General features: G+C 33.0%; 1 protein-coding gene and 1 long non-coding RNA gene across 2 annotated transcripts; both read left to right on the plus strand.

The window, feature by feature from the left end:
• The first annotated feature begins 1,891 nt into the window (after positions 1 to 1,891).
• LOC106122372 (proton-coupled folate transporter) lies at positions 1,892 to 9,067 on the plus strand. The gene is made up of 9 exons (XM_013318314.1): positions 1,892 to 2,092; positions 2,565 to 2,799; positions 2,983 to 3,276; positions 4,751 to 4,903; positions 5,849 to 6,041; positions 7,146 to 7,247; positions 7,477 to 7,614; positions 8,013 to 8,096; positions 8,702 to 9,067. Exons 1-9 carry the CDS (start codon positions 2,049 to 2,051, stop codon positions 9,025 to 9,027), a joined length of 1,569 nt encoding a protein of 522 aa, XP_013173768.1. The 5' UTR covers positions 1,892 to 2,048; the 3' UTR covers positions 9,028 to 9,067.
• A 2,120-nt stretch (positions 9,068 to 11,187) lies between these two features.
• On the plus strand, positions 11,188 to 11,850 carry LOC106122442 (uncharacterized). Its single transcript, XR_001228101.1, has 2 exons — positions 11,188 to 11,227; positions 11,455 to 11,850. It is a non-coding gene; the product is annotated as an uncharacterized LOC106122442 (long non-coding RNA).

Genomic DNA, 11,850 nt, shown 5'->3' on the forward strand with positions numbered 1-11,850 from the left:
CAATGTCGTTCGTTGACTGCGATTGAATGCTCCATATACATCACTAGTTCCTTACCTATTACCGCTTTGTTATATTGACAACTGAACACAACAATTATTCACGGAAATTGTAATAATGTCGTATGATGAATGTGCACTCTCATTATACTCGTATTCTGGTTCTGTAACGTGTGTATATTATTAGAATATAGAGTCGCGTGTTTAAGTTGAGTTTAATTTGAATTTAATAAAATTGAATTTAATAATAAATAAATAGATGTAGTTTTTTATAAAACATCATATAATTATTTCGCGATTTCAAAATCACAGTTATTAACAACAAACTCGCCTCAGCAATGTTTCCAACTTCTAACTAAACTAACGTTTAATTTCATCTAATTTACGCTGATAATGGCATCATTCAACTACAAAAAGTTTTAAATGACTTTTTATGATAGATTTTTTACGATATCTCAAGTGCAATGTCCTTTAGATGCAGAAATTGTCACGAATGATTCTGAATACCAATAGGTTTTGAATACGCTTTGAGTTGAAGTCAATTGACAAATTTTTGTAGTATTTTGAAGAGTATATATTTCTAAATAAAAAAAGCAGAATGGAATAAATAATATTATAAGTAAACTTATTTAACAGATACATTTATAACTTGATTTAATTTTATAAATCTTACAAAGGATAAACCAAAAATTAAAAACACCGGGTAGAGTTCGGTCCTCTTATTAACTTTTGAAGGTTTTTTTTCGATTTTAATCACGTTTTTAATTTGAAATACGTGAATTTTAGTAAATAGTAAGTGTCATAAAAATTATTATTATATTTAAAAATTGACATTTAGATATAACTGTCAAGAACTAAATGTTACTCATGTAAAATGGATATGATGATGGATATGAGTTTGTAAAATGGAAACAGAAGTTGCGTTTTAAAAACACAAAGTCAATGCACTTACTATAGAGTGATGAGTCACTTATGATGCAAGACTAATTCTAAACCTTAAAATTATTAAGCTAGGTTTCCACAACCACAATATGTGTACTAACATATTGTTATAAGACGAGGTAATCTTTTGAACATGTTCTCTGTAATGTAAACACGAATAAAATACTTCACACGAGACACAAATATTTATAAACATATTTATTAAGAATTGTAATCTTTTATCAGGGAGAAAGTAAATATATTTGGTGAGCAAATTAATTATATAATTATCATAGACTAAATATTTGTCGACTGGCTCGGTAGTAGGCGCTGTGGCGAGTGTGATGTGTATCACGTTCTCACTTGCAGTCATTACTAGCAAAAGATAACGTTTATAATCGATCCGATATATAATCTAATATAAAGGGAACTTACCAGTCTAAAGGACATATAAATATAATAAAAATAAATACAAACATGACCTTAATATGCCTTTTTATCTATACAGGTAGGATTTTAAATTATAATTATTGATAATAAACAAAACCTATATATTATAAAAAATATTACTTATTAAATCTAAGTACCTACACTTTACTGTATTGCAAAGAAAAACATTTTAAATCAGACTCTTTCGTGAGGATCTTCTCCCTTCAAACGTTTCATTTTGAAATGGCTTCCACTAGTACTAATTAAAAAAATAAACAAAGAGATTGAACATAGCCATACAGTTGTTACTAACTAGCAAAGATCGGTAACACGATATGACTGTTACATACTACATATGTATTGCATTGCCAATTGATGTAATCAAATCAAATTGATCGTGTCAAATTGTTCGTGATTCAAATTTTATTGCAAGCTTCATCCTCACTGTATTGTTCACAATTGTAACTTTATGTGTTTGGATTAAATATTCCTTTAGAAAATGATATTGTTTTCAATATTTGAAGAGCAAACACGACGCTATCTTATCTTTACATCCACATTAGTAGGAGCAACTCGTTGCTGACTGCACGCCTGTGCTCGATATCAAATGTGCTGTGAAAATTGTGTCTGTTATAGTGTGTGCCTCTATATAATAATAATGCAATAACGTCTATTAAACTTTTATTAATAAATATTCCACTATGACTGAAGGTACGGTCGATATTCACGAATTAGAGAAATTAAGGTTTGTACCTATTACTTGTATTAACCGTTGTAATGTAAATAATACTATGACATGGCTTTGTGCTTTGTTAGAGGATCGAATCCTGTATCATTCTTCATTAAAAATTGCATTTTAATAACGTACTTTTTGTAATTGATATATTGCATATATGTTAACACTTTACATACTAAAATATTATAAACGAATAATTAACTAAAATATATTATTAAAAGGAGTCCCAAGATACTGGCTGCGTTCCCCCTTTAAACCTATACTAATTCCTTTTCCGAGGTTGCTGCCAAATAATTTATTAAATAAATTATAATTATAACTGCTTGTAGATGTTAATAGCCTTTAGTTGAAAATGTAACTGTTATATTAGAATACAGAATTCGATTTTTAAATTGTATTCCGTGTATATTGAAAAAAGATCGTATATTCCTCATGCATATTAAGCATTTTAGTTTATTAAATGATTGTTATCTTATTTCAGACCTAACACAGACTCGAATAAAGATATTAGTAACAATACACAAGCTGTTAGTGCTGAATCACCACAGAAATGGAGCATTATACTGGAGCCAGCTCTGGCTGGTGCGATGATGGCCATAAATCTAGGACAGACTTCTTTGCAGAACTTCTATTTAAGGACAGCTTGCACTGTCGACTTAGGATACTCGTTAGATGTATGCGATAGAGGTGTAGGTGAAGAATTTAGAACTGCTGAGGTAAGAAATAATTCAAGAACTCGAAAAGTCACCGACTTACTTAACATTATTAATGACTATTCGTACAAAACATTAATTTTTTGTCGCTCAAGAATTAATAAAGAGAGTTAAAATTCTCAAAATGTTCATGTACCTTACACTCACATTTTCAAGTACCTACTTATTTGATTTTATTGCTTCCAGGCAGCCAGTCAAATGGTGGTCTCTGGTGTAAATATTAGTCGAAGTTTCGTGGGTTGTCTTCTTTCGACTATTGTCCTATTATTTGTGGGACCATGGAGTGACTGTAGTGGTAGACGGAAGCCGTTACTCATCATGCCTCTGGTGGGAATGTGTGTCATGACGACTGGAGTTCTTCTCATGCTGACCTTTCCTGGTGCTTCGACGGTGCAAGTGCTGTACGTCGTGCAAATTCCGATGTCGTTAGGCGGCAACTTTGGATTACTTTTGGCTGCTTCATTTAGTCATGTTGGTGATGTAAGTATAGACATGTGTTTCTTCCTTGCTTCTTTCTCCTCTCACTTGCTCTACTTACAAACTTCCTCGAATATACAAACTTATTAAGTTTTTTTTTCTGTATTTGCCTTAAATGCAATATTTTGTAGTTTATTAGCAGGATTTAATTAATACAAAATCTGAAAAATAGACTAAAAATGCAAGTTGCATTGTGGACTAATAAAAGTTCTTCCTCGCTTAGTGACCAAAATAATAATCTTAAGTTCTGTACCACTAACAAAAAGTATCGTATCTGGGAAGCGAACGATGAACTATCTTCATAAGAGTTAGGACTCTCCTTGGCTACAAGATCGCTGAGTCACGAAAAATGAAACGGTGAAATCTATCGATAAACTTTAAAGAAAGCAAAAGTGTTTCATATCGTAATATAGAATTTCCGCTCAATATATCCGACTTTGCACACGTATGTGATATAACAGATAATGTAAGTCCATAAACATATACTACACATGACCAATGTTCAGTCAATTGTGCATATCGTGATTTTGCGATTCAATGACAGTGCCCTCAATAACCTACATGTACTTAGTATATGTACTCCCAAATTTCCAAAACATTACCGCAATCAAGGCGGTTTGTCCAAAAACCTGGAGAAAACTAAAATAAAAATTGTAGCCAAAAGACAAGCAACAATTTTTGACAAATATTGGTCTTTACAAGTGGTTATCAAACGTTTCAATTATTGCCCAACAAGCGCGTGAGGAAGACGATGACGTTTTTAGTCCATGCGAGTCATGACATAATCCGCTCTTGACCCCCCAAGGGCGGATATGCGTAGACATTTTCATCACATGGAATGAAAAGGTAACGCATAACCGAAAACCGCGATATAAGGAAATGTTTCAGTTTTACGCACCTAATCTCTTACGTTACTAGCGACTTAGATAAAAGCAATTAATCGATGTCCGTATCGCATTCGCCTCTCGATCATACAATGATATAAACTGCTTTGTATCATTTATAATTTAATATTTGATTAAAAGTATTGATGCTACACTATCTGTTTGGCAAAAAATCTGATCCAAAATAAAAGTAAAATTTTACAACTACCCGGACATTCAAAGTGTCCTATATTTTAGTAAAATGACAACTTTTTGTCGATGTGAATTGAAAAGTACTTGGTCTCGTGAAGTAGAACGTTCCATTGTTGCATAAATAAAAAATAACACTAGCGATGTATTAGTTTTAGCACCGACATGTTAGTAGGATCACATTAAAAGAAAAGAATCATTTCAAAGGATGTACGGCAATTATTTTCGGTGTAACATTTTGTTCATGTAGTTTTAATCATCTTATACATCTTGTACTTTTTTAATTTACCAAGAAAAAGCGAAAAAGGTGGCCCTTTTAATTTGACTCCGATGACCTCTTTTTAGCTCTGTACGCGATTCGATATATTATGTTCGTTATAACGTGATGACTGGTACTGTTTCAGATATGTCACGCGAGCGGGCGTGACGTAACACGGACGATGGGCAGCCACCGTGCGGCCATACAGATCGCGCACGTGCTGGGCGCTGTATGTGGCCCCTTACTTTACCGTCAGCTAGGCTTCTATGGCGTCTTCCCACTTGTACTGTTACTGCAGGTAAGCTACTACGCTTACTAATATTTTCTACGACCACAAATATGCATATTTTCAATTGGCCGAAGCATCAAACAAGCATTTTATTTCATGTTAGGCAAAGACATATTTTAATAAGACATCTGCCATTCACACATTACATCTTATGTATGTATGTATATCTTGGGTTAAGATGTTATCTTTATTTATATAATGTAAGAGCTTGTTGTTTGAAATAATCCGGATCAAGCCATCGAGGCCGATACTTGTTTGGTTGATCTCTAAAGAAAATATTAAACAAGCTATGACTAAGTTGTACTTAGATCATACTACTTTATCTTAGATTTTTATACAAGATTTTCGTTATTTTCTGATGTTAAGTATAGTGTTTCATTCGTAAAATTTTCCGAGCTTTGTTTTTCAAATCATTCTGACTATACATATCATCATCATCATCAGCTCACTATACGTCCTCACCGAGGGGCTCGGAGCCTACCCTAAGTTAAGGGTGATTAGGCCTATACATATACATAACGAAATTTAATATAATACTAAACCGTATCTTTAATCTACATTCATAAGAAGGCCAGCGTAGACACTGGTATTGGTTTTCAGTATTGCTAGTAAATAAGAATTGCAGATTTCCTCAATAAATTTAATTTGCTTGTACCTAGTGTACTAACTTCCTTTTATGTTGCCAAGGTTGTTTAGAAATAACGATATTACTTTGAATTATCCGTCAAACTGAAAAATGTATTTTTGCTTATATCATACCTCCTTTGTTATACATAATACTTAGGAATAATTCCCAGGTAAAAAAATATTATGCTTATGTTTATTTTAATATTGAGTATCACTTACGGAATATTACTAAATATTAATTTGTCATATTTAATTTATGTTCATTTAACTTAAGTATTTAAATACTGCATTACAAATCTATTACAATGAATGCTTTTTCATTTTCAGTTTGCATCATTGGTGTATGTGATAGTAGTTATAAAAGATGTAAATGTGAATAACGACAACAAAGTGTCGGTGTTCAACTGGCGGCTGCCACTCAATGCGTTCCAATGTCTCGTGCGACGGCGCGACGGCTACAAGAGGACCATCATACTGCTCATGCTGATTGTTGCCCTCGGAGATCGAATGCTGCTCTCTGGTAAACTGCCTTTCATTCACTCATACCTCACCGATTGTACTGTGACAGACCAGACAACTAAGTACTGATTCTCCAGCCCATCTGTTAATACACTTTCTGATATAAGGCTCGCTGTTGACGGACACGTAAAGGGGCCATTTACATTCATCAGTTAATTTAAGATGAAATTTTGATGGAAATCTGATGATGGTATAAAACCGAAGAACAAAAATATTAAACAAAGGACATTCACTAAGTAATAAATAAGTTTCATTCATTTGTTTTGCTATTGTTAAATTGTGATACAAGTATAAGATATGAATCTTGTTTACTGCTAAAGTTTTGCTCACAAAGGGATAGTATTCCGGTTAATGAACGAATACAGTACTGTAGCAAACAAACTCTATTCATTCTTTTTAGGTCAAAAGTCATTTTAAATGTGTGATACCTACTACTTTAGCTTGTTTTCGTGCATATAATAACAATGCGTTTCCGATTGCATTTAAATTTATTAGCAAAAATTAATTAATTTATGAAAGACGAGAATACTTTTATGAACTAAACTTTACATAAATTATGATGCTTATGGTAATACATCTCTTACATAATTTACTTTCACTTTTAAAAGTGCATTAAATATGTATATTTAACTACAGTTCCCGTAAAAGCAAAGCAAAATTAATCAGAAAGAATTAATCTGGGTCGGTCAGATCGCGTACCGTTTTCCGCTTTCCATTACACTGGATTTAGGTCAAACTAGCTGCTCGTACGGCAGTTCAAAGAAATGAAAATTCTCTCTAAGGAATATTTTATAGATAAAGTGCTTGAAAAGCAAGAAATGTACTTAGAATTTATAAACCTTTTAATAGTACTTTAAAACTACAAGTTTAGATTATATTAGCATTTAAACTAACAGTCACTTTGGATTTCCAGTTCCCAAATTGTATCACATATATCCTATTCTCTTTGAAAAAAAATAACGAAACCAAATATGTTTAAATACAAGTATTACGTCAGTTCTAACCCACAGTAAACGCTACAAGGCTAAAATAATATTATTGTTTTTGCTACATGCTTTCGTTCTTCAAGTGCAGATGTCCTAATGGTTCTTGTTTTATTTCACAGCGGAGGTGCTCCTGGCCTACATGTTCTACAGATACAAGTTTCATTGGGACGACGTCATGTTCGGATCTTTCCTCGCCTACAGAAACATTATCAGCTTTCTTGGTTAGTTAGTCTATGACTTTTTTCAAGTAATTAATCTTTTATTTAAAAAGTATCCAATAATTTTCAAGTATGATATTGTCAGCAGGTCCTTTTCCTTGGACTAGGAAATGTACTTATAATTTTTCGAATCTCTCGTTTCATTCTGCCGAAACCGGTAAAACGGATGCAAATGATAATCATGTTAATATCATTTTATAAACGTACTAAACCAATACTGATTATATTTCAGGTACACTGTTAATTCTAACGGTACTAAAGCGACGACTGCGACTATCAGATGAAGTGGTGGGCGTACTCAGTTGCATGTCTTACATGCTAGCCACCTCTGGACTTGTGGCCGCTTCTACTACACTAGTTGTATTTTTACGTGAGTATACTTACACACTTACTTACTTTTCCTAGCATCACTTTTGACTCGGTCCATGAGGACTGTGGTTAAAGTTGCATTTGAAGCAGCATAAACAAAGCTAATACTGAGCTATACTTTAATCCACTTTGAATTGAATTTGAAGCGCCAATAGCTAATGGTTAAGGGTACAGATTTCCAATCACGTGATCAAGAGTTCGAATCTCTATTCCCATCCCATTCGACTATTCTTACAAGCATGTGTGTATGCATTGTACAAGCATAGAGCTTAGTTAGTTAGCTTAGCTTAGTTTAGTTAACATTGTATTAAAAAAATAACTTTTCTGCAGTAACCAATTTTGCAATAACCTTTTTGTAGTAACCGTTTTGTAATATCAAGATGTTTTCGTTTGTTACAGTTCCTCTAATCGGTATCATAGCGCAAGGCTCTCAAGTCGTACAGCGACCAATACTCAACAGACAGATTCTACCCACTGAACAAGGTATTGAATTTTTTTATGTGAATTACGTTAACGTAAATAACATGGAAGATATTATGAAGACGGTATAATTACTAGTTTATTTGCTTATTTATTTAGCAAATATCGAGAAAATTATTCTAAAACTTACATGATATATCATTGACAATTAAAAAGTAAATACCTACAAGTATATTCTAGTGTCTCAGGCGCAATACCAAAGATCTGTTTATTAGTAATGCGTATGACAAAATACAAAAAAATTATCATTACTTACCTTGATTAAAATAATCATATTAACTTAAAACGATTCAAATTTGAAATACTAACAAACCCCCTATATGTTAATTTTACTATTTTAATTTTTGCACGACCTTACACAACAAATAAATTAACTATACTGCAATTTTCGGCGCAGATGACATAATGAATGAGTCAATTTATTTACTTTAAGATTAATGTGAATCAACGGCTTTATATCTAACTAATGCTGCAAAGATTTCAGTGACTCAGTACTGCACTAAGAGTAGTTTAATAGTCAGACTTAGTATAGACTTATACTTAGGAGTTTAGTCACCATATGGTTCTAAGTACGGTATTAGGTAATATATTGTTCATATTTTTTTCAGGTAAAATATACAGCGTATTGGGTGCATTAGAATCTGCAACACAAACATTTTCGTCACCTCTGTATTCATTGCTCTACACAAAAACGGTGTCAACAAGACCAGACGCGTGGCTAGCTCCCGGCATCATACTCGCTGTTTTCCAAATGCTTTCGTATTCACTTACAAGAAGATTGGGTATTAAAACTACCAAAGACATCGCTCAAATTGAAAAGAATGCTTCTCTACCAACAGATAAGTCAGTTAAAGAAAAGGATGAATCTCCTCCTAAAGAAGAACCAAACGGAACACAACTAGTTGGAGATGAGACTGTTATTAATAAGGTGTAAATAATTTGTATCGAATTATATCAAATCTATTTTTATAAAAGACGTTTTTTATTCATGGTATAAAAGTTTCCGATCGATTTATAACGCATTCTATTGAAAATAATACATTACAACTTTGAACTGGAAAAATAAAATAGCAAAAAAACAGTCAGGATCCGATATTGATATGAATGATAAGCTATCTAACGACACTTTTGTTTTGCAACTTTTCACTTTTATATGCACATTTTTCATTTTAAAGTGTTTTGTTGCATTTTCTGCTTCCGTCTGACAAATGTAATCGATCAAATCTGAATTGACATTTATGATATTTGGAAAACCAATGATATTTACCATTAACCATAATACAAGTGTATGTATGTTTATTACCTACTAACCTACTAACATTATATTTAAAACAATAAATGAGTGGAGGCACGCCACATATATAATGTCTAATACAACAGCAACATCGTTGTGTTAAGCAAGACAATAACGTATTTTATAACATTTCATTTACACTTTTCTTAGCAACAAAACACTTACACGTGGATCATCGAGACCAATCAATATTTTGTATCGCAAACACTCCTAAAGTAATTAAGTTATAATTTATCATATAAGGTCATCAGATTTTTTCATTAAAATGCATACGATAACTTTAACAAATCAATAATTCGTTTTTGCGACAGGTGTAGAAATAAATTTATGATATTTAAAAAAAACTTATGGCATCATACATCATACTCGTAAAAAGACCGGGATATAATAAAAAAATGTAACCATGTAACGCAAGTGGTAGACGCTACCAACAATAACATCAGTTCCACTAATGGGCCAGCTCGCCCAGTGAAATACCACGACCGCACAGACGACAGCCGTGAAGACAAAGCAATTTCACCATTCTACTGACGAGTGTGCGTGCCGAAGGACTATTTATTGGACCCTTTTCTATCCTACTCATTTTTTATAAGGTACGGATGGGACGGGGAAGTGGATATGACGGAGGGAGACGCATATGAAGAGGAAACGTACTCTTTCTATGCGTGTCCTCCTCCGTTGAAAGGTAGGCAACGCATATGCAATTGAGGATGTCTATGAGCAGTGGTTGCTTAGCTATTTTGGCGAATTCAGGTGACCGCTTACTCGTTTGCCACCTTACTCTATAAAAATTTACAATTGCTTTTGTTCTAATTCTTGGTTGAATATACTATAATATCTATTATTTTAGGTATAATTAACACTTCCAGTATCAGTATTAAGATCTATATCGACACAAATAAGGATTATTGCAATTATCAATAATCGCTTGCCAATTAAAATACTCGATTGCTATTTAATTATAAGCGTTTTGATTTTAAATTAAGTATCTGTATATTAATCATTTCTTTTGCAGGCAATATTTCTTAAAATTCTCTCTCCAATAGTATGGCGACAAAAGTATAAAAATTACGTTATACTAGTTGTCGCCTGCGACTCCCTCCGCACGAAATACAAAACAAAAAGTTAGTAGCCTATGTGTTCCTTCAGATTGTGTTCTACATATATGCCAAATTTCAGCGACATCCAGACAGCCGTTCTGGAGATAATTTCTAATAATCCATACACCAAAACATTTGCATTTATGTATAATATATAGTGAGATTTATTAATAGGAGCATCCTCTTTGACATAGACTGTATACAGTAGGCTTTCTTCTTAATAATAGTGTACAACATTTCGATCAGTAGCTTATTTTAATATTTTATATAAACAATTGCCGGTCTAGCACTCTAGAATAAAACTCATAAAAACAAGATTACTGGCGTGTTTCTAATATTACCTTTTACATGCCTACTATCTAATACCTACTACAATAGCTTATTTGTTTCAAATGTTTAGCTAATTTGTCAGTAAGGTAAAAAATATTTTTTTAAGTTTGTTTCGCATTTCAATGTTGTGGTATTTATCGAGTTACGTGAGGAATTTGATATTTGAATGACGCGTTGAGATAATACCTTATGCTTTGATTTATTTTTAGGCATTTTTAATTTTATCTCTATTGCAAATCTTTTTTATTTCAATTTACCATTACCCTAAAGGAAACACTCAATCAGATTATGTTTAGATCAGATAAGATGAAAGTATAAATACACGAACACGAAATCATCGCTCATATTTTCAATTAAATTAATGTGTTTAATTATTTTCAAGTGATAATACCATTTATCAATTAAATTATGTAAGTATTGACAAAATTAATTTTATTTAAACTCAAAAGGATGTGTTTTGATGGACAAAGACGCAAATAGACATCACAGTCCACGGGCAGTAGAAATAGCAATCTTCTTAATTTTGTTGAATTATGAACTTAGGCCACTCAGAATTGGTGTTATTGGATTATAAACATTATTACTCCCAGAACTGGTTGACAGTAGTAAAATTAATATGAAACTTTCTTATTTACAGAATGCAGCGCCCTAATATGGATCCTCGCTTACCAGGTGCCCCAGTACAATCCGGTGGCTTCCCTTCAAGACCTAACCCCTGTTTCGGACCTAGGCAACACCCTCTATCACCTTGCTTCGGACCCTCTGCGGCACCGGCGAGGCAACCCTTCGCATCCAACCCTTGCCTCGCCCCTGCACCGACACTCCGCAAACCGAATCAAGAACCCGGTTTACCACCGCGATACGGGCCCTGTTTCTAAAACTATTATAAAACTTAATTATTATTGTAATTAGGAATCTCGACTTGTCTCGTCCGTCTCGGTCGTTTTGTAAATTCTACCATGTGAGCTTAAAGTTTAAATAAATATTTGTTAATAAATATTTTAACCGACTTCAAAAAAGGAGTAGGTTCTCA

The sequence above is a fragment of the Papilio xuthus genome, unplaced genomic scaffold (assembly GCF_000836235.2).
Source record: "Papilio xuthus unplaced genomic scaffold, Pxut_1.1 DF826923.1, whole genome shotgun sequence".
Lineage (NCBI taxonomy): Eukaryota > Metazoa > Arthropoda > Insecta > Lepidoptera > Papilionidae > Papilio > Papilio xuthus.